The 27,151-nt window shown below is 37.6% G+C and overlaps 2 protein-coding genes across 5 annotated transcripts in view; both read left to right on the top strand.

Moving 5' to 3' along the window:
* Window positions 1-21,574, top strand: part of prex1 (phosphatidylinositol-3,4,5-trisphosphate-dependent Rac exchange factor 1) — a 79,313-nt gene extending 57,739 nt beyond the window's left edge. Inside the window, exons 20-40 of the mRNA XM_051902084.1 lie at window positions 109-248; window positions 408-516; window positions 1,362-1,543; window positions 1,709-1,870; window positions 2,040-2,250; window positions 3,713-3,968; window positions 5,189-5,395; window positions 7,232-7,320; window positions 7,408-7,490; window positions 7,951-8,041; window positions 8,427-8,555; window positions 10,140-10,181; window positions 11,073-11,290; window positions 11,912-12,014; window positions 13,828-13,971; window positions 14,991-15,105; window positions 15,288-15,348; window positions 16,027-16,202; window positions 16,490-16,592; window positions 18,539-18,606; window positions 18,734-21,574. Coding sequence (XP_051758044.1) covers window positions 109-248; window positions 408-516; window positions 1,362-1,543; window positions 1,709-1,870; window positions 2,040-2,250; window positions 3,713-3,968; window positions 5,189-5,395; window positions 7,232-7,320; window positions 7,408-7,490; window positions 7,951-8,041; window positions 8,427-8,555; window positions 10,140-10,181; window positions 11,073-11,290; window positions 11,912-12,014; window positions 13,828-13,971; window positions 14,991-15,105; window positions 15,288-15,348; window positions 16,027-16,202; window positions 16,490-16,592; window positions 18,539-18,606; window positions 18,734-18,776 — 2,732 coding nt within the window. The 3' untranslated portion in view covers window positions 18,777-21,574. The remainder of the gene's footprint in view (window positions 1-108; window positions 249-407; window positions 517-1,361; window positions 1,544-1,708; window positions 1,871-2,039; window positions 2,251-3,712; window positions 3,969-5,188; window positions 5,396-7,231; window positions 7,321-7,407; window positions 7,491-7,950; window positions 8,042-8,426; window positions 8,556-10,139; window positions 10,182-11,072; window positions 11,291-11,911; window positions 12,015-13,827; window positions 13,972-14,990; window positions 15,106-15,287; window positions 15,349-16,026; window positions 16,203-16,489; window positions 16,593-18,538; window positions 18,607-18,733) is intronic.
* A 104-nt stretch (window positions 21,575-21,678) lies between these two features.
* The window catches only part of kcnq2a (potassium voltage-gated channel, KQT-like subfamily, member 2a), a 33,974-nt gene continuing 28,501 nt past the window's right edge, over window positions 21,679-27,151 (top strand). For all 4 annotated transcript variants that reach the window (XM_051902088.1, XM_051902086.1, XM_051902087.1 and 1 more), the window contains exon 1: window positions 21,679-22,327. In XM_051902088.1, the coding sequence (XP_051758048.1) occupies window positions 22,032-22,327 (296 nt within the window). In that variant the 5' untranslated portion in view covers window positions 21,679-22,031. The remainder of the gene's footprint in view (window positions 22,328-27,151) is intronic.

The following is a 27,151-nucleotide window of genomic DNA, read 5'->3' as shown; positions in this document are numbered from 1 at the left end:
ATATGTAAAGTATACAATCTTTTCACTTCAAAATCATCCATTTGACATCTTTTATTGGTTCATTTAAGGTCATTGTGCATTACAGGCATTATTTTTGTGTGTATACAGGCTCTGAGGCAGCAGCAGCGGGTCTTCAGCCTGGTCAGTGTGTGCTTAAAGTCAATGGCAACAACATGAACCAGAGCAGTTACCAGGAAGTCTTGGAGCACTTCAGTGGCCATCAGCCTGTCCTGGAACAGCAAGACACAGTGAGAATCAGGACTGCATTGTGTTTAACAGTGCATTATGTGTTTTTTAATAGGCTATGTTGGCCCACATATGGTGATCCCAGAGGTTATTTGTTTCTGACACTCTATACAGTACCTGTTTCCTCCCTTTGTGACATTGTTTTTTTTCTTCTGCCACAGAGCTGTGGTCAGTGGGCGTACCGTGTGTATGAGGATGTGGAAGAACAGATGTCTTTCAGGGGTTGTGAGAATGGCTCAGATTCAGAGGATGGCTGCACTAATGGAACAGGTAGAGTGTGTGTGTGTGTGTGTGTGTGTGTGTGTGTGTGTGTGTGTGTGTGTGTGTGTGTGTGTGTTTGCTGCCAAATGACAGGTGTACGCAAAAAAAGTTATTATCGTTAACGGAAAATATTATGAATGCAAAAGCCATGGGAACACTAGATGCAATGTCACATGCATTGTGAATGCAACCTCATGTGAGAAGTTTTGCCATCTGCTCTCTACAAAAATGAATTTGTGGTGAACTCATGCAAAGACATTTGACCAATAGAGGATCAGAACGTCTTTGATCTTTTGGGTGAATTCAAACAAATAATGAACAGATTAATATCTCAAACCTGACTTGACATTTATGATATTACAAAGGATTTCTATTTCAAATAAATCCTGGTCCACAAAAATATCAAGCAGCACAGCACTGATAATAAGAAATGTTTCTTATTTCTTTGTAATAACCAAATCAGAATATTAGAATGATTTCTGAAGGATGATGTGACACTGAAGACTGGAGTAATGGCTTAAACTATATTAAAATAGAAAACAGATATTTTAAATTGTAATACTATTTCACAATATCAAAGTTTGGAGCCTTGATGAACATAAAAAAACTCAAAAACATTAAAAAAAGTCTTACCAACCACACTTTTGAACAGTTGTATGTGTGTATATGACTATTTCTAAACAATTTAAACTAAAACTAAACTGAAAATAAAAATGCACAATTAAATAAAAATAACTATTTCACTTGTTTTTTCATAATTAACCTTTGTGATGGAAATGTGATGGAAAATGGTTTTGTACACATTTGTGTTCCTGTTGGATTCTTTATATTTGTGTGTTCTTTGGATTTTCTAGGCTCTGTAAGAAGACTGGAACTGTTGTCCATCTCTGACGATGTTCCTTCGGTCAGTCTGAATGTGGATAATGTTCATGTGGAACATGGGGTTGTGTACGAGTACGTCAGCACAGCAGGAATCAAACATTGTGTTTTGGAGAAGATGGTGGAACCCAAGGGCTGCTTCAACCTCGCTGCAAAGGTCAGATGAGGGTCAAACAATGAAGATGTAACTTCTGAATTAGGTTTCTGATGACCTGTGATTGAGCTTGTGCATATATATGTTAAATTCCAAACTGGACATACAGAGGAAGTTTTCTCTAACCTATCACCCATATGTTTTTGTGTGCATTTTGAATTCTCTCAGATACTGGAGGCCTTTGTGAAGGACGACAGTCTGTTTGTAAAGAACTGTCGGCAGCTAATGGCTCAGAATGAGAAGGTGGTGACGATGCCACAGTATGAGTTTCGAAACATCTGTGACACCAAGCTGGAGAGCATAGACAAACGCATTTTTAGCTACAAGCAGGTGTGGCATCTCTCATGTTACTACTTATTCATTTTGTCATATTCCCTTGTGCACTTTTTTTTTTAAACAAATATAATCAATATTTAAAATGGAAATCTGATAATCCTCACATTAAATGAAAAATATTTTGCAAGTGCTTTTTCATGGGGCTTTAATATTCTCTTTTCAGTTTGTGGAGGAATTGCAGACGAAGGCCTGGCCCACGTTTAAGCAGGCGAGCACTAAACCTCACGTTCTCGGCTGCATGGACTTCGTCCCTACAAACTGTCACCTGAACCTGATGCAGGTGTCCTGCCCGAAGAACACCTCCTCAGCCGGACGGGCCTTCAGCATCCGCTTCGGACGAAAGAACTCCTTCTTTGGCCTTGATCCTGACCAAGGTGCATAGTTATGCTACAATTTATAACTGGAAGGATTTAATGTTAATTATTATATAGTATTTATTATAATATTTAAATATTATTTTATAATAAATGTTAATATTTCTATTTCTCATAAAAGCTTAAAATATGTTATAGAGAATATAGAATTTTTTAGTCTGAAAAATACTACTATGTTAAAATCACTCAATTCCCAGATTGATTTCTCTGGAATTATTTACATTGTGGATTCAGCTCAAGGGCTCAGTTAACCAAATCTCCACATTATGGTCATTGAAAGTTGTAAAATAGTAATTAAGCTTTATGGTGAAAACCTCCCAGGTCTTGTAAAAATCATGGCCTGCTATTCCCAAAGTAATCCAGAGCTTTTTAAAGCACCTCCATCAGACCTCCATTAAGACACCATTAGGCCATAATAAGTAGCTTTTAGTGAGGTCATCCTCCTGTCCCACAGGCCTACAGTGTTTCAAACGCCTGCATCTCTCTCTTATCACTGTTTGATTTTTGTTTATGATGCTTTATTTAAGAAGGCAAACCTTAAGTCATATTAGCATTATCATCAAATACAACAAATTAGCAAACTCAACACTTACTCAAACGTTTTTGTTTCTCCTGGCCTGGTTGTAGCAGTCGGTCAGATTTGTCCAGATTTATTCATAGCAATTTTTACATTCATTTTGTAAAATATTATTTTAGTTTTCTTTATTGGATTAGCAGCAATGCCTGAAAGTGATACAACTTAAATATACTTATAAATTAATAAACTTTTTGTTATATTTTTTGCTCGATTTATTTGATTTTCAGGTGATTCTAACTGATGCTTCCATGACTATTAAATCCAAACCATTCTGCAGTTTTCAAGACCAGCAATATTTGGCTAAATTTTGAAGTTCACTTGGGCATCCCTCAAACTTGAGGCAAAGCTGATTCATCTGGCTTACATTTTTGGCTCCACCTGCCCGGATTGCTGCAGCCCAAATTACTGTCTAGCCGCCACGTGTAGCTGGGAAAAGGACCACATAATGCTTTGTTCCTTATGCTCCTCAGCACGAGATGTTTTATTTTTCAGTCTCTGCTACACATCTGTTATGCAGTTGTCTCACGGTCAGAGATGTTTAAAATTCCTCCGGTACACTTCTCTGCAGCCATGGTCCATGGATTTACCACATGCAACAGTACGCCTCACTGGTTTTCAGCCATTCAATTCTTCTGTTTATTGAGTCACAGAAGCCTAAACCTAGTGCACTTTGTCCCTAGACAGCATTTAAGGAATGTGCCCAGTATGAAGGCTGCTGCAAAGTCTGGTTACCATAATTATGTCTTCTCTAGACTTAAATGTAAGGCAGCATTGCTTATATATCTCAGATTGCATTGACACAAGAAATCCAGGATGCCGTTCAAATCGAGAAAAGTGATTTTTAAAAAAGTAATCTTATTGATTACTGTCATTTTGTTCCTGCAGCAAATCTGAATCCCATGTCCCATGCTGTGCACTGTGTGACCAGCATGGCGGCCCCCTCCTGGAGTTGCCTGAGTTTGGATGAAGAGACAGAGGAGGGTGAGGGGAGCACAGAGGACGGCAGGAAGCATGAAGAGGGAGGTCTCAGCTTCCTCCTCAAACAGGAAGACACGGAGAGCCAGGACAATTACATCTTCCTCTATAACCGCCTGGACATTTCAGTGCGAGAGATGAAGCAATACGTTGCCCAGATAGATGTGTAAGTGGTGAGGTAGTTTAACAGTGTATTAAAATAGTGTTTTAAAATAGATTTAACCTTTTAAAAGAGGGAAATTATTCAACTATAGTTATGAATATTTTAGATTAAATGTATATTAAGTTCTAAAATAGTTAATAAGTTAAAAAATAAATGGTAAAACATTTTAAGCACATCACTGCATCATTTAAAGGTACAAATTGGCACAACTTTTTGCAAATTCTCATCTGAAAGCTGGGAGTATGTTTTAGACAAGTAGGTTTAAGTTGCCTCCTATTTGAGGAGTACCTCGAGTTCAAAACATCAGGATGGTTCTTTTATGACAGTCTAAAAATATTTAGGGCTTAGACAGAAAAAAAACAAGACTGAAGCCATAACAGACGACTGCAGAGGAAACATTTCAACAGCATTTCAGGAGGAACAAATGTTTGTTATTCAGTGGTGAGCATGTGCTGATGTAGAAGTTAATCGTCAGTGAAATGGAGTCATTTCCCTGTCCCATTCCTTCACCTCTCTCCCAGTGCCTTTCTGTCAGTCTACACTTTACTGTCACATAAAAGAACAAAGTTCGTTAGAAAAATATAAGGGTGTTTGTTCAACACTTTTGTCCTTATTGTCTTAAAACAGTCTTTAAATAAGCTAGAACAATAAGCTCATTTAAATGGGCTATATGTAGAAACCTTGTTATTAGCAACACTGTTTGCACCAGCTCTGCAATTCACCGGCATCATGTCAACAGATGAGGTAATTAAAATTACACTGTTATGATAGTTTGATTATAAAGTATATTTAAGACCATAGACAATATAGATCTGGCTATGGGAGACTATAGTTTGAATTAATCTCTTTTCTTTGCAAGACACATTGACATTATAGTATAGAATGGCTCTTTCGGCATTATCATGAACATTGTATAAGCAATCATTTCACGTGTCATTGAACGGAAAAAAGGCTCTCAGGAGCATTTCCTGGCAAAAAAAAAATGTCCTTCACATAAAAATCAGTCTACTGGCTTTCATAGACAACCTGGGGGGAAGGTAATCTAATTTATTTGATCAAAATACCAGTACAAATTGTAATATTGTGAAGTAATATATCTGTTTTCTATTCTATATATTTTAAAATTTTACATTTTCAGGATACTTGAAAAAGCACTCTCATAATTCATTAAAATAATTCCCGTCTAGCTGTTTCCAAACCTCTCTAAATATGTTTCATCTTAGACTTCTGTCATCGATAACTGGACCGACCCAGCCGCAGGGCTCAGAGCCACCCTCGTTTGAGAGCGCCCCCTCAACCTCCCCCATACCGGAGGAGACGGACCAAGACAAGACGGAGCATGGCGGGAACAAGAGAGTGTGCTTCAAAGTGAACGAAGACGATCAGGAGGACTCTGGACATGACACCATGAGCTACAGAGACTCATACAGGTGGGGAAAAGATTGTTGATTATGATGTTTATGAATCATGTTCAAGCCTGGGTGCTTAAATGGGTAACACAGGTTCGAGTCTAGCCTGCAACATGTCCTGATCCCATCATCTCTCTTTTCTTTATATGTCTATTAAATCGGTTTCTAAAATGTCAATATTGATAAGAGCAGCAACTAAGTTCTCTCTTATGAGTTTCATAATGACATTTGGTTTTCCATGAAATGACATGTATAAAAGATGATTTAAAATCCCAGTCTTCATCCAACACGCATGAAGCAGAGAGAGGCGAGAGAGAGTGAGCGTGACAGGGCTTCTGGTCTCCTGTCTGATCCTCCTGTCAAACAGATGTTGCTAAAACAGACACGTAGAGAGACGATAAACATCCCTTACAAAGAACCTGTTGTGTCACAGCGACCCAGACGCCCGCTTTAACCACTAAAGAATATGTTCAGTCACCGTTGTTATGTCATCATTATATGGAGCAAAGTTTGTTTGGTTGTGATCTAGACCTGATGGAGCAGGGCAAAACTGAGACTGACCACAGTGGATTTTTTGCTTCTGTTGGGATAAACGGAGGCCTGCCTTTGCGCCCTCTATCATTATGTGGCGTTCCGCTTTAAAATCCTGCTGCTCTGTGATAGGGTGAGCTCATGAACAGCTGTAGTTGTCATGTTTTATAGATGGAAACGTTTTTTCCTCTATTTAGGCTCTTACAGTAAATAACTGGATTTGATGTAGGTAGGCCGTCTGTTCTTGATATCGTGAGAAGAGGGAACATAAGACTGTTGGGGAACATAAACTTTCAAGGGTTCGGGAGGTTGCATGGTAAAACACGAGGGAATGCTCTTTTTTTTGTCTTTCACTCTGGGAGTGTTGCAACCTGCTGGTCATGAGCTTGATTTGCTTCCATTCTTGGCTTGTGGCGGCGCTAAATTTGGCCTCTTCTCTCGATGTGGGGTGGGGAAAGGGAACTTCTGCAACTCTTCTTCTACTAGTGGGTAGAAGTACAGCCTGTTTTCCCCTCTCAAGCTTTTTTGGAGCACAAAAAGACATATTTAAACATTTCAAGGCTGCCAAGTAGACATCCACCTAAAACATTGTTGATTTTAGTGGATAAACTAAGATTGAAATTGAAAGTTTGTTGATGTTTAAATTGTTGTGAAATGACTTCAGCTCTTATAATCAGTGTACCATTGTTTTAAAAATATAGTTCACCCAAAAATGACAATTCTTCCATCATTTACTTAGTTTCATGTTGTTCAAAACCAGTATAACATTCTTACTTCTAATTCCTCAATGTTTTAATGTCCATGCAATCAAAGACAAACCATAAAAACATTCTTCCAAATATCATTTGTGTCCCACAGAAAGTCATAGAGCAGTACCTCTGGGAATTTGCAAACTTGTGATTGTAAGAATTAATGCAAATTCAACCAGTTGCTTCATTATTTTTGGAAGCCATGTTTTCTGGCGTTAACCTGAGGACAAAAAGCAATATTATCTAAATCAAAATCCATAATTCTGGGCCGAGACAAACTGATTAATATGTGCTCAACTGTCCTGCTGCTGTATTGCAGTGAATTTCATCATTAAATGAGCATGGACTAACCATATGGAGAGCCTGTGAAATTGTTTCAGTGAAGTTCTTCTTTAGATTTTAATGTTTTCTTCAACTTTGAATAATTGCTGAACTCTGTATCTGTTTGTCTATCGCACTTTCAGAAGGGTTCAAAACGTTTTTGTGAATAATTAAATATCAAATTTTAAATTGGTCTCTATAAGCATCCTTTTCATCACATAAACTAAAAACATTTGTACTTGTGTGTGTTCTACAGTGAGTGTAACAGTAACCGGGACTCAGTGCTGTCATACACCAGCGTCCGGAGCAACAGTTCTTACCTGGGCAGTGATGAGATGGGCTCAGGTAACTGATGTCTTTCAGATGTGGTTACAGTGTTGAAATTCAGGACAATTACTAAAAGGAAATTGCTACTTTTATTTTGTTTTCAAGGAGATGAGTTGCCATGTGATATGCAGATCCCTTTTGACAAGCAGGATAAACTACACGGATGTCTGGAACACCTTTTCAATCAGGTATATTGACTTCCTCACTCATGAATTAAACTTTTAGAGTTCTTTGCCAATTTAGACTTGATATTCCCTTTGTATCTGCTGCCCTTTGTCTGACACCACTCACCTCCTTATTTTATTTTTGTGCTTCATCAATACATCCCCTCTTAGTTTCCCTCTCTTCTTCCTCTCTAACTCCCACAGTATCGTTTATCACATTACCAACATCTCTAGTGAGCACTCTTTGACCTCTACACCTCTGCTCTTTGACCTCAAAATCTATCGTCTTCTGGAGGTCACCAGATTTTGACCCCCTCTCAATTTCCAAGATATCAATAATGGGCTCTTTTATCCAGCACCGACAGGTTATATGTGGACAGACTGAAAAGCAGCAGGCCTAGTGTTACCAAGGGCGTGTAGCAGGTCTTCAGTTTGCACAGGATGTGTGTGGTGACAGGCTTAACTGTGTCTTTTTCATTCTCAGGTTGACTCTATCAACAGCCTCCTGAAGGGCCCTGTCATGAGCAAAGCTTGCGAGGAAACCAAGCATTTTCACACCGACCACAGTCAGCCAGGTAACGCCCGGTTGGTGTGTGTGATATATTTGAATGTGTGCTATGTTTGGAAACTCATTTGAGGGATGTGTGTATTTGGGTTTTCCGTTGGTGTGTGGGGTACATTTATAGTTATGTGAGGGTGTGTGATTGTTTCTGTTTGCATCTGTACATTATTACTTCTGCATGTAAGGATACCACACTAGTTTCTCCTTATGTATTTTTGGGTTTTTTATAAATTAGCCCCTATTTAAATATAGAGGTCTGACAGCAACTATGTATTTTGTGTGTGGTTTTTTTTTTTTTTCCCACATTGCCAGTTACACCTGTTGACCTGTTTGTAAGATATTGCAAATCACATGCGTGAACATCTTTTATTTTTACCCTCACTTTTATTCCTTAATAGAGTTTCGGCACACAGATGACTGGACTGTACGTTGGCGGCACGTCTTGCACAAGAACATCCAGGAGGACCCTTGGAACCTGCCCATTTCAATCAAATCTCTAATTAACAGCCTTCATCGCTTTGTAGAGGGTATGTTTAAGCCTGAACAATCAATATCAAATATCAAAATAACCCTATTTACTTTTTAAGTATATGTTTTTTTGTTTTATTTATGTAATAAAACAATTGATTAGAAAAGCAACATTACCACTGGAATATGTCAAGATGCTAGTGATGTTTTAGGAGTCCTCCAAAATCAACTTAAAACTTGTATTCATGTCTGGCTCCATTCTTATTTTGTATGCACACTTCACAATCTCACCAGTTTGTGACTTTTTTTTTCTTTATTATCCTAAGGGGCCATTTACACAGAATGCGTTTTTGTGCGAGACGCTGCAAAGGATGCAAGCACAACAGTCACATGTCCATCTAGCGGAAACAACTACGTGTCAACTAACTCATTAATTTGCAGCTACATGTCAACTAACTCTCATTAGAGACCAGTGGCGTGCACAGGGGGATGGCCGGGGGGGCTTGAGCCCCTGCCCCTTTGATCGCGAAAGTGAAAGTGCCCTTTGCGGTTGCATCGTGGTTTCGGCCGAGGGAGAAACCCACAACCCCCCCCGGGACACGCTTGAGCCCCTGCCCTCGCGGAGGTCTGTGCACACCACTGTTAGAGACTAAGTAGACTGTTAGGGTTAGTGGAATAAGTTATGTACTATTTGCAAAGTTACTTATATTCAGTAGAATGTCTGTTGAGGGATCATCAAAATAAAGTGTTAGCAGACGTTAAGCAGACAGTTTACTAACACTCTGATGTCTGGTAGTTGACATGTAGTTGCAAAGTTTCTTATAGTTAGTAGAGTGTCTTAAATGGACTATTGAAATAGTGTTACCCGATTTTGCATTTAAAACCATGAGGCACACAGGGCATAAACAGGAATTAAAAAAAAAAATGGTCTAGGGATGCGTTTATTAAAAGTTGATCTTCTTTTAACTTGAGCACCATGTTTGTGTAATGCTATGTCATTACAAAATTCTGCAAAAGACACAAGTGCAACAGTCACATGTCCATCTAGCATGTTTAAATAGAAAAACAGTGGAAAAGCTTTGCAGTGGAAATGCAACTCAGTAAAAACAACAACAACAACAAAAACTTTCATGTTAAAGGGTTAGTTCACCCAAAAATGAAAATTCTGTCATTAATTATTCAACCTCTTGTCGTTCCACACCCGTAAGACCTTCGTTCATCTTCGGAACACAAATTAAGATATTTTTCATAAAATCCGATGGCTCAGTGAGGCCTCCATTGCCAGCAAGATAATTAACACTTTCAATGCCCAGAAAGCTACTAAAGACGTATTTAAAACAGTTCATGTGACTACAGTGGTTCAACCTTAATGTTATGAAGTGACGAGAATACTTTTTGTGCGCCAAAAAAACAAAATAACGACTTTATTCAACAATATCTAGTGATGGGTGATTTCAAAACACTGCTTCATGAAGCTTCGAAGCTTTACGAATCTTTTGTTTCGAATCAGTGGTTCGGAGCGCATATCAAACTGAAGAATTTTCATTTTTGGGTGAACTAACACTTTAAAGTTTCCCAAGCCTTGTAATGCTGTATTATAGTGCGTTGGTTTGTATTCATGTCTATTTGTAACTGTGTTTCAGATGGAAGGAGTCAACTCTTGTTGGCGTTGCTTAAATGCACTGGTAAGTTACACCTTGATTTGAACTTTCCTTTGTTGAACTTGATCATTGTAAATCATTTCAAATAGCTATTAAAAGTCAACCCAGAATGTTTACATGATCTTGCACTTGCGTCATTGTCTGTGTGAGATTTCAGAGAGGAAACTGCAGTGTGTGTGATTTGTCTTCCCCACTACTGTTTTGGATTATCCTGTATTTACAGACACCTCTATGTGCTGTGATAAGGGAGTGTTTTATTGAAATTCTGTAGCAGGGAGTGCGTACATATGTTTGTGTGCGTGCAGCCAAGTTGCAGTGGGGTGTGTCGGTTTGTGAGCTTCTCAGTGAGCAGTAGACAGATAAAGTGAGAGAACAGAGAGAGTGGATTCATCCCATGGGGTCTGTGGTGGGAGACATATGGAAGCTGTTGAGCGTTTGCTTTGGAACCTGATCTAGAGCTCTTATCCCTACTGTTCCACACAGACAGCAGCTCCAAACCCTGTTCCCACCCAGTGCTGCACTGAAACCCACCATCTGCTTAAAGTATTTCACGCTCAGACCAAGGCTTACAACTGTTTTAGGATATTCAGTAATCACCTCACACCACTGATTGGGATATACAGTACTGTGTGCTGATCTGTGAACAGCAAATTAATTAGTATTAGCTAGATCTGTCATTTAAAATACAAATTTAGAGCAATTAAAAACTATAAAACAGCAGTTAAAACACACACACACACACAAAAAAAAAATGAATTAAAAAATATGTTTAATAATGCCCTCTGATACATAAACTCTGATCCATAAATTCTAAAGGTGAATCATCATCATCATATCTTCCTAGAACAATGAGTACATGTGTACACACAATATTTATACAAATATCATGAATTCTTCTGTACTCTTCTATCACAGACACAGAACTCCAGTTGCGGCGGGATGTCATATTCTGCCAGTCCCTGGTGGGGGCGCTGTGTGCATTGGCGGAGCAGCTTGTGAGCGCACTGAACCTGCGTTTCAACAATAACGGAGAGTATGAGGAGGACAGTAAAGAGGTGAGCCGTAAATGGCTGGAGCAGATCGCCGCCATCGGAGTGCTCTTCAACTTCCAGTCAACACTCTCTCCACATGTGGTAAGACAGATTACCAGAAGTCACGTCTTCTCACAGCTGATTCAGTGACACTCATCCCACAACTCCTCAGTGCCTACTACTAATATACACAAGCATGATAATAATGTTTCCTTGGAATTGAATGTTGGGACTAAATACAGAACCAAGGCCATCATATCCTGAGTCTCACTGATTTCCAGAGCAAAATAACCTCCAGGTTTTCTACAACAGGAAACTGTTCTTGTCACATCACAAGTTTCTTCTCTAACATTATATATGCTGCATGATGCACTGAGGAAAACTCATTTCAAACGCATTAAACAACACACACATCCGACAGTAGGGCAAGCCATGTAGGTTTATGATTTAGTGCTTGATATAAAGCACGTCTTTTGTTCAAGACAACTTGGATTGTGCGCTTATCTGGCAGTAGCTCACTCTGTGTCATTAGTTATTTTTCAGATGTGTTCGCAACATCGAAGTATATCATTAGAAAAGATATTATCCCATCTTGGGGAGAAACTCATATCGAAAATTGTACCATTGCACCCCTAGCATGCAGTATTGTTTTAGTCATGTACTCTTCTGCTTCACCATGAAGAACTTGATTATCCTGGGCTCACAAACTGTTTCCTTTAACAGAGAGAAGAGCGAATCATGCTGGAAGATACAAAAGCGGCACTGCAGGATCTGGAGAAAGTCACGGTGCTGTTCCGCCCACTGGAGAACGAGTACCTCGTCCCAAGTATGACACCACACCACATATATTAACACATGGAGTAATAGCTTCTCATTCACAGTCCCAACAGAAAAATACATTACTTTTAAATTATATATTATATTCTTTAATTTGGAGCTATATTTTGCTAAGCTTATGGCAGACAAACTGAGTTTTTGCTGCCAAACTTCCGCTTTAAATAAGTTCAATTTTTATATTTTTGAAAGAGATTTTTTTAAATTTATTAATTATATATTTACTTTTATATTTAATGTAATATTGTTATGAATAAATATTTTCTCACTGGGTACCAACCGGTGTTATTTTAGTATTTTATGTACTTATATTGTTTTTATAGCTTTTATTTTTTATATTCAGTTTTCATTTTAGTTTAATTTTTAGTAATTTTATGTGCTTTTATTTTTTTATTAGTTTTTGTTTTTGAATAAATATTTAGGTTTAAATTTATTTTTATATTTTTTGTTAGTAATTTTAGTGCTTTAAATTAAACGTGTCCGTTAGTTTCTAACTTTTGTTTCAGTTGAAGTTTTTCATCTAATATTCATGTTTTATTAAGCACATTTTTTACTAGTTTTAGATTTAGTTAAAGTCCCTCTGTAGTCAATAATTTAATACATAATTAAACGTCTTTTCCTGTGAAAAAAAAAAATTCTTAATGCCTTTAAAATAGCATGAATGTAACTCTACAGCCTTGCCTCATTTAATATACACAGATCTATGAATATGATAATTAGCCCCGCCTCCACTCACTTGCACAAGCTCAGACGAGATCCACTCTGTCAACTTACTGAGGTAAACGCTGCACAATGGTATCGCTTTTTACAACGTCGGACACATAACGGTAATTAATATGATTACCGTTTTGCTTGACTACGTTATCAAACGGCTAATGCTAAAGCCCACTGGCACGTTGACGTGATTGGTTACAAGGTAGTTTGTGACGTCAGAAACACCAGTAATTTCAAACCGCGGGTTTGAGACTGTCTTTGGTTTACTGCAGTTCTAAAGAGAAAATACTCAGCAATGGTGTTGACTTATGAATTTGCACATGGTTTGTCTTAAAGCATATTAAAAACACCACAAAGACATTTAAACAACATTTAAAACTTGATTTTCACCACAGGGGGGCAATAAAACAATAAAAATCCTGGCACCAACATGTTACTGACTATTAAAACTACAGTTAAAAGTATAAGCCAGCCATGTTATTTAGCATTCTGGATTATTAACCGGTTAAAAATAGCAGAAATATTTGTTTTACACATGTATGCTATGTAAAGTAATGCATTTTGTAAAGCACCAACAATGACCAGATTCTTTTCTTTTATAAATAGTTATATCCCGGGTCCCTCCCATTTTCTGATAAAGCTTTGTGATTCCACTAAAAAGTGGAAGCCAAAACTCTCATCCTTATATAGCAGCACCCCCTCCCCCTCCACACAAACTTACACACACCCTCCAGATGTCCTCTTCAGGAATGTCAGCACAGTTAGCCATGATAGCAGAGCAGCTTTATCTGCCGTCTTCTGTTTTGGTTTGAGTGAATCCGAGGGAGGATGTTCTGCTCAGTGGGTTGTTTCTGCCGCAAAGGTGTTTTATCTGTGTTGTACAAATGTGAACAGCTTGGCTTTTGTTTCACACATATGTGAGGTTTTCGCCTTTACTTATCCCATCAGGCTAATTACAACCTAATTAACCTGAAGTTTCCCATTGTGACCCCAAACAAGTGTGAAAGAAAAAGGGTTGAAATTGCTTAGAATTTTTTAAATACTATCTCATTCTGAATCATGCATCTTTCGCTCCACTTTTTTTCCCACAGACACATCTGTGCATTACCAGGTGGAAGGCAGTCGGCAGGCCATCAGGGTGACAATGTTCCTGGACAACTGTCATTTCAGTGAGCTGCCAACAAGACTGCAAAATGGAGGCTCTTTGAAGCTTCAATCAGTCCTCTTCACTAGAGGTAGGAGCAGACAAAAGGATAAAAGACTATTTCCAAATGTGTTTCATTTGTAATTTACAGTTCCAAAACCTAGTGAGCTGCCTACAGAGGCTGTATTTTAAGGCACCATCTTGGCAAAGGTTGGCATTGTAATTATGCTGCCTCTTAAGTTTCTAGGCATCATTGCATGTTTCTTTTGAGGAAACGCCTATCCCATAATTCATAGTGATGAGAATAAATCAAGGCAAGAGAAATGTCCATTATAAACATATTTAATTCATCGAATTTTTAGTGTAATGAAAAGTGTTTTAGTATCATTAGTATCATTTTGTGTTTTTGTAATTTTATTTTATTTTTTTAAATAAATATGTCTATATAGTTTTTACTAATTTAGTTTTTGTTCAAGTTATTTTATTGCTTCAAGTTAAACTAAAAGAAAATGAATGATATGATGCCTTAACTAGTTGAAATAAAATGTTTACTGTTTTATATTTTATATTATTTCATTATTACATTTATTTTAAGCAACAAAAAAATGTTTGTAGTGGTTATAAGTTTTTAGTTTTAGTTCATCATAATAACTCTAGTAATGACAATGAGTTTGTGTGCACTTTATATTTTTAGTTAATACTCAGGAAAACTCTATTTAAAGCAAGTGAGTTTCCTGTGAAGCAAATGAGTTCTATTTGTGTGACTTGCAAATGAGTAATGTTCCAAACTGAGGTTCAGATGCTGCTTTAAGAGGTTAAATGCATTATAAGAAATCATACATTTATGTCTCAAATCTGAATATAGCCCTGACTTTAAACTTTAAGGTCAATCCTTACTCAGATGTCCATATCACAGCTGTTAGTGTTACAGAGAGTGTGTTGGATATATATCAGCCCAGAATCAGTCATGCTCATAATGTGCTCATTTAGAGCTAATTAAAGTCACTCTATTTGCTTGATGAGTCTTGGTCTCCATCTAGAGGTACTTTGAGAGCATTACAGCACTGGCGAAAGCATGAAGTTCATCTGCATTTTCTTACCCTTCATCAGGGCTGGAGAAGCTAGAGGGTGTGTCGTCTCAGGATTTTGTTGCCATGGAAGAGTTTCAGCAGCGCACAAATGCTCTGTCACTGGAGAAGGTCAAAAGTTATTACCGCAAACTCAGGTACAAACCCCTTTTAGTGGCATTTGGGCAGTGACTGACCTTACATATCTTAAAGTGTTAAACATCTTATTACTTAAGTAAATAAATGTTAAGCAAATAAATGTTTGACTGGCAAAAAAGTGCTTTAAAGGTTATTATATGTGCTTATGCAATGTTTTTTTTTATTTATTTTTTTTATTCAGGGCTTTTTATCTGGAGAAATCAAATTCAGACTCAAATTCCACAGCCATGAAAATAGACCAGGTTGGTTGAGAGATAATATACTTGTGCACTACCGTTCAACAGTTTGGTCAATAACATGTTTTTTTTTTTTTTAAAGAAATTTATATTTTTCAGCAGCAAGGATGCATTAAACTGAACAAAAGTGACAGTAAAGGCATTTACATTGTTACAAAAGATTTCTGATTCAAATAAGTGCTGTTCTTTTGAACTTTCTATTCATTAAAGAATCCTGAAAACTGCTGTATCATGGTTTCCACAAAAATATTAAGCAACACAACTGTTTTCAACATTGATAATAATAAGAAATGTTTCTTGAACATCAAATCAGCCTATTAGAAAGATTTCTAAAGGATCATGTGACACTGAAGACTGGAGTAATATGCTGAAAATTCAGCTTTGCCATCACAATAAATTACATTTTAAAATATATTAAAATAAAGTTTTTTTTTTCTAAAAAAAAAAAAAGAAAAAGAAAAATCATAGTATTTCACAATATTCCTGCTTTTACTGTATTTTAGATCAAATAAATGCAACCTTGGTGAGAAGAGACTTTTTAAAGGAAAAAAACTTCAGTTTTTTTTTTGTTTGTTTATGTCAGTGCACTGGCATTCCTGTACAGAAAGCAATGCATATAAATGATTTGATTAAAGCTGTTTAAAATAAGAATGTTTAAATCGATTTCATTTAATCTTTCTCCAGCTCCTCCGGCCACTTAACACCTTGGATGACCTCTGTCGGCTCATGCAGTCATATATGAATATAAAACCGGGCTCTGCGGGTCAGCCCTCCGGTGTCAGTGTTCTGCTGGTGTCCTCCGAGCTCTGCAACCGGCTGGGGGCCTGTCACATCACCATGTGTGCCACTGGGATGCAGAGGTATCTGCAGTAAAATGTTCATGTTGCTCTAGATAGTCAGTCGTAAATCCACAGGTCAAATTGAGTGTGAGCTCAAAACACATGCTTCCCATTTTTAAGCCTCTTACTACTGAAGTGGAGCCACAGTCAAGTTTCTGCTGTAAACTGTATTTTATTTTCACTTTCTATTTTTTCGCTCAAATGTGCATCTAATCCATGTGATTTGTATCCTAGGTTACCGCTACAGTAAAGTAAATATATAACAGATTGTCTAAACCACCTCTGACTAAGGTTTTTGTCCTATGTAGGTGTACTCTGACTGTGTCTTTGGAGCAGGCCATTACTCTAGCCAGAAACCACGGCCTCATGCCCCGCTGCCTAATGCAGACCATGGACATCATGCGTAAACAGGTACAGTTTATGACACATAATTTAAACTGTTCACCTAATGTCATTAAAACATGTAAAACTTTGCGAAATCAATCATGTTGTTGGTAGAAAATGTCTATTTAGAAAATCGTTGGGACCACATGATCCACACCGGCTGTCGAATATGCCACTCAAGACTAACTCCAAACTCAGATCCACCTCTATGTCCCTTAATGAGTTTACTAACTCTGAAGCATATTATATTGGACAGTGATGGTTTCAACTCCTTTTGGTCTCTTTACTTTTTAGTTAATTGTAATGAAAAGGTTTTTAATCAAGTGATGCCAGAATATATATATATATATATATATATATATATATATATATATATATATATATATATACGAAGACTTCAGATGCAAAAGCCTCTAAGTGCCATCTGAAATTTTCTTCTAAAATGAGCATTTTTATCAAGCTTGTATGTTTATGTTCAGTTACTTCACTTTAATGGCAATGAAAAGGACCTATTAATTGCCATTAAAGTGAAATTACTGAACCTAAACATACGAGCTTGATAAAAATGCTCATTTTAGAAGAAAATTTCAGACGGCACTTAGAGGCTTTTACATCTGAAGTGTTCACACACACATATATATATATATAATATGCTAATTCTGATGAAAACAGGAAAAAAAATTTTTTAAATTGACAAAGTTCCTTCCCTCTAGTTAGGACATTTAAACATGAATCACTGAACTACACATGACCTAAGGATTTCTAGGAAACAATTCAAACATTATTGATCATTTATATAAAAAGTTTCATATACATTGCTAGAGGTTTTGAGAGAATAACTACAAAACTGGCACTGGCAAATGGGCTGTTCTGTGGGCTGCCTTAGACTACCATTATGTGAGAAGTAAAAGACCCGAAGAAAAACCATAGCAGATATAATACATGCCTACACACCTTCAGTGCTTGACCTCTGACTAACATATCAATAAATATGTGTAGGCAAGTAGTCTAAAGGCTAAACTAGGTTTGTAATTGGACATTTGTGCAACAAAAAACAGATACAGAGGGTATGCATTGACGTCACTTTTCCCGCCGGAACACGCTCCCTCAGCTGGACTGAGTAGCAAAAAAGCTGCTGCATGACTGGATTTAATAGTGGAAACTGCGAAATGCGAGTAAAACAAATGATTACACTAAAGGTTGGGCTTGATAGTGTTCCTTACAACTTCACATGAAACCTAATCCATGGATACTGACATGCAGCCAGGAATCGTGTTTCCTGGCATTTAGATGTGCCTGATTTCAACGCCGGGGAAATACATAAAGCAAATCTGCCTGTGAACCCTTTATATAACTACAATATAGGTAGGTCTAAATCCGAGTGATCACTTATATTAATGTTATGTATATCGTCATATCATCCAGTCCTAAAACTTGTATAGTTTTTGTCAGTGTTTATTTAATAACACCCAATTATGCAGAATATAAGATGGTAAATATTTAATTGATAAGTTGTGAATATAATATATAACAATACAATATATAGGGAATGATTTTACCCCAAAATCCAACATTTTGACACAAAATGATAACTGCAAATCCACGTTTCGCTGTCTGGAGTCCAGTTGTTTCTATGAATTGCAGCGATCCATTTGCTTCTCTTTTTTTTTTCTGTAGCTTTCGGCAGTCTGTAAAATTATACCTCAGATTTCTTGTCAAATCTATTTGTACAGCCAATCGCAAAGCTCTTTCCCATTTTGGTTGTGTTTTGTGTGTTTTTAATGGCATTTACGCTGAAAACCAATGCTGCCATTCAGTCTTTTTGCCACTCAGTGGGCGTAACCGCAGTCAAAATGGCCGACGGTGGCGTCACATGCATACCCTCTATACACACTAAGAAACAGTTCAGTGTGTTTGGGAATATGAAGCTTTCAGCTATTCTGACAGAAAATAATAATTCTCTTTATTCACAGGGCACCAGAGTGGAGATTTCTGCCAAAAATCTCAGAGTAATGGACCAGATGCCACCTTTTGCTCCCAGGTATTACTGCCTTTTGCTATTTAAAGACCTCACTGACATTAAAAGTTAAAAATTATTATTCCTGCTTTGACTTTGGAGTTGAATAAAACATCTACATTAAATAAACCCTTTTTAATCCTCATCACAGGCTCTTCAGGTTGTGTTTACCCCCCTCTGATGGAGATCTTTGAATGAAGTGATGTCCGTCTCTCAGGCCTTTTAGATGCTGGGAGATATCAAGACTGGCTTATTATTTTGAGACTATGCCTCAGCACATCTCAACTCCCGCCCCAGCCTCATCCAGAGAGGTCCGGCTAAGGTCAACATGATGAGGAATGAGAAGAGTCCGGCCACCTTTATCTCCTGCTCCGGCAGCTGAGAAAATCGCTAATGCTAACGATGCTAATCTTGGCTAGCAATGTCTGCCGACATTGCAACATTGTTTGGTCTCCTAATGGATCAGGACTGGCATGTGAATGGCTAAATCTAGGCTGTATTATCTCTTCCTTTGCCGTTGACTGCAATCTTGTGTCAGAAAAGTAGGGTGGTTTGGTCTGGACAGCGACGTTAAGTTCAGATATGTGGTGATTATGTGCAATTACTGTAGCTTAGCATGAGTGTGTCTGCACTGTGTCATGAAAGGGGGTGCCCTCAGAGAGTTGTTGCTTTTCTCTCACTTGTATCAGGTATTAAGAAAGTACTGAAATCATTCCAGCCTACATGGACCAGTTTCAAAATCTTAATTCTTATCCGTTGTCGTGTTTAATTGAGTTTGATTCTGTTTAACAACACAGTTTTATTGTGACGTTCTATCAACAACGCATTTAAAGGATAACAGGGAAACAGACGGAGGCTATCGGCTTCTCAAACAGTACTAAAACATAGACCTGCATACAAAATACAAGATTTCAGTGTAATCAAAATGTTGATATTGAAGACTGAAACAGCTTATTGATCAACTTGGAGAAAAATTTACAATAACGTCTGCTCGTCCCTGGTGTATAGCACTTTGAATCAATGCTGTGTTACAGTGCGTGACTGTTCTGGGGAGCTGCTTTATGCGGCTGTTTGGAAAAGCACAATAAAAAAAAGCTTGTGTTCTTCAGTGTTTGTTAAACGTAATGTACATTGTAAAAGAAACGCAAAGGGATCATTTGAAGAATGAATAGAATATAGTAGGATTTTATTGAAGTTTTGTATTTAGGTAAATATATATGTATCAGAGGGATAAGCATATGCTCTTTGGGAACAGCAGTGCTATAATTTAAAGAGTATTAATAATGTTAAAACAAATATAATATTGTACATCTTTCATTTTGTATACTTAATGTATATTTGGATAGGAAACTTTATTGTGCTTTTACACAATGTGTTCAGTATTTAAATTTCTAACTGCGGCTGTGTGGTCAGTAACCGAGTAGGCCTGGATTAGTTTGGACTAGTTAAGCTAGTACGTACGGGGCTTTTGTAATTTTGTTTTTAGATATATATTATGTTACATTCAGTAATCCTGACAGTTGACATTATTTGCTCAAATGTGACAATATTAGAGAAAGAAGCAAAGATTTGAGTAAATAATGTCACTTTAGTGACAATAATGCAACAAAGCATCATGTAATAATCTTATTCAGGCGTTCATCATGTTTTTATTGTAGCTCATAACACGTCACTGTCTGTTACACGCATGGAAGTTAGAGTTTTACATGTATTGATGATAAAATATTTTAGAAATAATACTTGAATTTATGCTAATTAATTTTCTTTTCATACAGTATATATCCAAATTGAAGGCTAGTGCTGGTAAAATGCACATGTATTATTAATTGGATTTTAACATTTTATTTGGTCCTCAAAGCAAACTGGAAACAAGTGTTTTTAATCCACAGAATCTGTGCAGTGTGTTTATCGTATGTTTTGAAGGTCCTCATTGTTGCTTGTTTCTATGCTTTATAATGTCCACATGAAACTTATCATTTCTGTATGATAAACCTAAAACTAGTAAAACCCAAAGACGTAGCATTAGCATTAGCATGTTCCTATCACTGTATATTAAAATCTCAGGTTTCTGCACCATCTTGGTCCATTATTGTGCGATTAGCTTCCCATTTCAAAAGTTGTCATCAACTGTGCAATTTAACATCACTAATGAATCAGCCGAAACAGTATGCACGCATTGAATTTTTTTTTTTTTTTTTAAAGTACTGTCCTGTTTTCAGTACTATTTTATGTTTATATCGCCAATTTTTAACTTCTTGCCTCAAATTCAAGTGTACTTTTAGCTCAAAGAGCGGAAAATATTCAATGGTGCTCGCAAATCAAGCCTTTCTTTTGGGGGCCTTAGTTTGTTAGCCTTTACCTCCTATTTTTTTTGTTTTTGTTTGATTTCAAAATCATTTTCTTAATCTTCCAGATTCTGATTGTTCCTATTAATAAGAGCAGTTTAATCAAAACCTCACTGGTGGAGTGAAGGAGTAGATCTAATCTGCATCTGCAAGTATTTAACTTATAGTTTATATTAATGTTTGACTGTGAAGTCTCTCTGTGTCTTTCATGCTGTCCTGAACTGTGCATTATGGCTCTTACATTTTTCCCTACTGGTAATGTAAGCATATATCCAGGTGTTTTTAACTCAATGTTGAATTAAAAGCATTGTATAAAGTTCTCCTTTCCGAGGTAATGTAATAATATGTCTTATATATTTCGATCCTCCATGAGTAGAATTGAGATAAAACTGAGGACCTGTGGTGAATAAATCCAGGGGCCAAGAGCCTCAGAATTGTCTCGGATGTAAAATTGTCTTGTACCCCAAAGCTCAATGTGTGGCCCTCTTTTGCGAATGCAGCCCTAATGACATGATTTTATAGCACCCTTCAGTTTGACTGGAGTAAACAATTAGTTCTCTTATGAAACTCTGTTAGGTTTGTCTTTATGCTGTATTTAATGCATTGCTAATATCAAACAAAATAAAAGAGTATCTGTTTATAAATTACCTCTGACCTGTCATTGAGAGATTATTTTGTTTTATAATGCTTTATAGTTTTGCTTCAGGTAAACGTCCCCTTTTACATGACAACAACAACCTGGAATAAGCTTCTTCTCGTCTCTATTCTGCTGTTTGGAGGTTGTTTGGATGGGCGTTAAGGATTCAGCAGTGCAAAGTTCTCTTTCCTTTCTTGAATGATTTAGCTAGCTTTCTAATTATTTAGTACTTGCAACAATTTGTTACATCAGCCCCTTCATCCAAAACCTGACTGCTGAAACATTAAATACAGAGGCTCGTGTAAGAGCCGGAAGACGTAAAGATAAAGGACTACCCATTGCAGTTTCGCCTTAGCGTTTCAATTGGCTTTTAGTACGAGACCACCGCACTACAGAACACACCCCGGTTCGGCAATGTCTGCCCGCGACTACTTTATACACTCGTTTGGATCTGTCAAACTGTAAGGATGGTGAAAAAAACCGCCAACGGCGAAGTTTATCACCCTTCGTCAGGGGAGAAGAAACTGAAAGTCGGCTTTGTGGGACTGGACCCCGGGGCTGCGGAGACGAGCCGAGACGGGGCACTTCTCATCGCCGGTTCCGAGGGCACAAAACGTAGCAGCATCCTGTGCAGACCGAGGTCCAGCATCTCCAGGGGGAGCAAAGCTCACAAAAGAAACGCGCGTTATCGCAGACTGCAAAATTTCCTTTACAATGCACTGGAAAGACCCCGCGGCTGGGCGTTCATTTACCACGCTTATGTGTGAGTATGTGCTCCGTGATTCGTGTTACTGCGTGGCATGGGAATCACCCACCTTACCGACAGAGATGCTGCTGTGCTGCACCGCCCAGAATGCTGAAAGTTTGAGATGTTGTCGGCCTGCCTGCAGCTTTTGTCGCAGAGCATCAGTGCGAATATATGTAAAAGTTTGTCTGTATAGCAAATGTCAAAGATTCATTCAGAATCAGACCGCCAAATGAGCTTTTCACAGCTGTGCATATTTCATAACCTGGGACGCTGGGAAGTGTTCAGAGTATTAATGATGCATACTGTAGACTTAAAGCAGTGCACACATTATCATCAGGCAGCGGTTTCAGCACCGGTCAGCTCCTGTACCGCGTCAGTGCGCTCGTGTTTGCTCTACACAACACCGGCAACAATTTGTGGTGGCATGCCAGGGGGAAAACAGTGCCAGTGGATCAAACGGGGGCGCCGCTGGGGTGTAGGAACGATCTGGAAAGTGGGGGGGGGGGGGGGGGGGGGACACATTTTAAACATTATCAGTCTGGCTTATGAATATTGATAAGGTGACGTAACTTTCGCGAAAATGATTGGCTGAAAGGCACCAAGAGCAGACAGACGCGTTCTTGCGTTCAAAAGTGGTTAGACAACTGATTAGAGGAGAATAATGTTCTATCGAGACATTCTTTAAAAGTTTAAGTAGGCCTACTTTTACATTGCCTTGCCTTGGCGTCTTAAACGTGGCGGTCATGGCGCTAGACCATGAAAAAATACAAACGTCAACTCAAAAGACGTAATATGTATAATGAATCGGCCAGCAAGTCGGACTGAATCGGTTCGCGATTCAGTCTGAATCATTCGAACAGTTGACTCACACACTGAATCGTGTAGTACAGGACAGAGATAACAAAAAAGAGAACTGGATGAAGTGGATATTTACCTAAATTAATTGAAACGCCGAAAAGCCTACTGTATGAAGTGGACGACAACCACAGGTAGCTTAAATACATTTCCAACCAAATGAGGATCAAAACAATACACAACACGGAAGTACCAAGTAACTGACATTACTACGATTGTTGTATATGTAGCTTATACTGTAAATACCATGGTACTTGAATGTAGTAGGGTAGATGTAGTTAATGTGCACAGTAAGTAAATTAACGTTACTGTTTACTTAGAAAATATGGCAGGCCTACTGGTGAAATGCTAATGCTCTAACAACATGGTGCTGTAGAAACACGGGTAACGTTACTGCTACTCAAGTACTTCTGTAGTAGGCTAAACTGGAACCAGAATCAAATAAGATCCTACTGGATAAACTGAATTTCCCCCTTGATTGTTTTCATTCTTTGAATCCTGCTGGATATTGTACATTCTTTATTAATAAATAGGCTAAGTAGCGTTGTGGCCGCATTTCCACCTCGGGTGTGCATTATTTTCTAAGAATTCAACGGCCCATCGTCAATTGTTCCGCTTATACTACGGTTACCACACCTCAAGACACCGATGTTGTATTTCAAGACATTTGTCAGGCTTTTGTCCTTAAAACACTATTGTGTGGGGGGACTAATTTCTTACGCATCTCATCCCAAGCCTCCTTTTCTAATTCCAAAATGTCATTTCAGAACTAGTAACGGAGGCTTGAACCTTGATAGCAGACTAATACAGTTGATACAGTTATTAATGCAGTTCAGAGAGCGAGAGAGAGAGAATAAGCATGTGAATTTTAGCCTACCTGAGTCTGTGCGTCTCTCACGGCAGCAGTGTCTCTAATAGCGAAGTTTATCTACCTCAAGAACCGCAGTAATTACTTTTGCTGGTGAGAAATGTCATGTAGCTTTTAAGTTGCTAAACTATTTGTCTGATTAATTCGTCAGAGCAGCGCTGACAAAACGTTTCTGTCCGTGTGTACGTTTAAAAAAGAAAGAGCGGGACAGAGTATGCGCTTTCAGGACACAATAAAACGTATTTTGTGGCGAAAACCATGACAATAATTTGTCGTTTTCATCCTATTGTTTACTATATTTATTTGCTTGGTCAGTGTCATTGTGGGTTTTGGTTCTTTTGTGGTTGTAGGCTGCAGGACCTATTGAAATAACTGAAAACATTTGGCGAAGTGATATGAAACTGCAATGCGGTCAAGAGACCTTCCTAGAACTACTTTAGCCGTGCGTTTCCCTGAAAATAACTGCACACCTTAGAACGTTGGTCAACCAATCAGATTCGAGCATTCAACAGCCCCGTAGTATAACCCTAAATAATGTCTTTCTGTTGGGCAGTCTAAAGGAGTTTTAACAGACGTTTTAAAGAGTTTCAAATTCCTTTTTGATGTTATTAGTAATCATAATAGTCCTAATGGTAACTGTTTGTTGTAAAGACCTTGTGTTTATTTTGTGTAATTTACTAGGAGGAGATACTATTAATATTGTATACGACTGATTAAATATGACACTCCAATAGGAATCCTTACAAATCCCTGCTAAAGAGATACAGAGATGTGATTGATCCACACAATCTCAAGGCAAGGCGTAGCATCACTTCTTATCTAGCCTTTTAGAAACACATGGAGCTTCCAGAGTTCCATTACCTCAAATGTTTTTGAGATCCATTTATCTCTTATGAAACCTATAAACCAATCTGTCATAATGCAGCATCATGGATGCTGGAGCATGAGCTGAGTGGCTGTAATGTCTTTGTCTGCTCTGCTGGTCATGCAACCCTCATAGAAGACTCCCAATTCAGCCTGAGACATGAATGTGGAAGTTCTGGAGATACATTATTTATACAGTCAGCACCCTTATTTGACTCTGTCTATTGCACACACACACACGTACTGAGTGGAGTGCGGTGTGCTGACTTTGGCCTCTTACTCTAAGTGTTTTTTCTCTCTCTCTTTCACAAGCATTAAATGCAGAGATAGCACTTTGCATGCTGTACAGACTCAGCTAAGCCTTTATTTCTCAGGCTTAAGGAAAAGGGTACAAGGAGATACTGGTGTGAATGCTGGTGTGTTTGATATGCAAGTCAGAGTATTTGTTACAATAAGTATTAAATACTTATTGTATATATGCAACTTCAATTTGCTCATGATAGTCAGTTATTGCCAGCTAATGCAATAAGGAGGTTAAGAATAAAATATTCTAATATATAATAAACTATATGCACTACTGTACAAACGTTTGGAGTTCGAAAACATTTTTAAATAGTTTTTACTGTATTTTTGGTCAAATAAATGCAGCCTTTGTGAGCATTGAATAAATCACGATAAGCTTTGTGATTTGTTACTTTTGATATGAAACAGCTTCAAAATTCTGTCATTTTTATTACGAAATTCAAACAATAAATACAGTTTTGGCACGTTTTAATGTAGCGTGACTAGTGATGTCAGTCGATTAAAAAAAATTAACTAATTAATCACATTTTTTCTGTAATTAATTGCAATTAAAAACATTGGAGTTTTTAATGTTTTTATATTGTAATAATTTCACAATTACTCTCCAAATTAATGTAGAAACAACTTAAATACAGTATTTTGTTGACAGGCCCGAATGCAATGATTGGACGAACATTTTTTTTGGTCCTGAGACTTTCACAGAAGATATATGTGTATGTTTTAATATTTAGACCACTTCTATTATTGATTGCTATCAGGATGTGAAGAGAGTTTCAACCAGTATAAACAAAAAGTGTTTATAAAACAAATTGCCTACCCTACCTTTAAATCGATTACTAGATTACCTTTTTCGCTGCTGACTCAAACCATGTGTCCTTGCTGTCTCTCTGTTCGACAGGCCCATATACTCTACTCTACTCTACTCCGCCTTACATTTCCAGATTAGTCTGTAGCCGTTGCCAGCATCAAGAGCAATGACCAGTCTGACAAAGACAAAACGGCTTAATGATTTGTTTTATTGTATATTTAAGTGATCTTTATATGATCCTCAATGGTTTAGCAGTATTACAAATAGTGTGTGTCATAATGCTGTATTGTTGCTGAGGTAATTTCAGTATTATTAAGCTTGTGTTTGATGCCTCTGTGGTCAGTCTGTCCAGTGGAGATTGTAAATCTCCAATTAGATTTTCCTAGTTTGCACTTTTAAAACAAATGTTCTGGCAACATTTACAAAGCCCCTCATCTAAAGGCAGTACATTTAGATCTTAGAGATTTGCAAATACAAAGATCAGTAATTTGCATATTTCAGTAAGTCATCAGCATTAGTAAAGTATATAAGAACTTGCATTCAGCTGCTCCTAAAATACCATGGTTTGTCAATGTGATTTCTGGGCAAGTTCATATTAAAATATGTCCTTATCCCCTGGAGCCCTTTATAAAGTTCAAACTGTCTGAAAGCAGGAAGGCAGGAGCAAGGTCTCTTATAATGTGACATGTTCCTGATGTCACTGTTTCTGTACGACTCAGCATTTTTTTTTTTTGTTCATGCTTCATGAGTAAAGATTAGATTTCCTTTGAGGACTCTCATTTCAGCTGATTTACTTACCATTGGCTTTCTAATCCTCTGTTTCCCACCTTTATTAATGGCCTCATTCCCTTTAGGACCAGTCTGTTTTACTGATCTCCTTCTGTTTGATTGTTCCAAATTAGCAGATTAATTTCTATTATGACATTTAATTTTAATACCAGGGGGCAAGAAGCACCCTAGTGGAGAGGTTGTCTATTATACCTGACACTTCTACAATCATTCAACAGCAACTCAGAAAAGATTTATCTTAGAGGAACAGCGTAGTCAGCACTCTACAAAAGTTCCTCTGTTTGAAATAGTTTATGATATATTGAGTATATAGTATAAGTATTCTATTATATAGATTTCCAAAAGAAAACAC

This window comes from Ctenopharyngodon idella, chromosome 8, assembly GCF_019924925.1.
Source record: "Ctenopharyngodon idella isolate HZGC_01 chromosome 8, HZGC01, whole genome shotgun sequence".
NCBI lineage: Eukaryota > Metazoa > Chordata > Actinopteri > Cypriniformes > Xenocyprididae > Ctenopharyngodon > Ctenopharyngodon idella.
The sequence above is the reverse complement of the archived record's forward strand: the minus strand, read 5'-3'. Positions and strand labels throughout refer to the sequence as shown.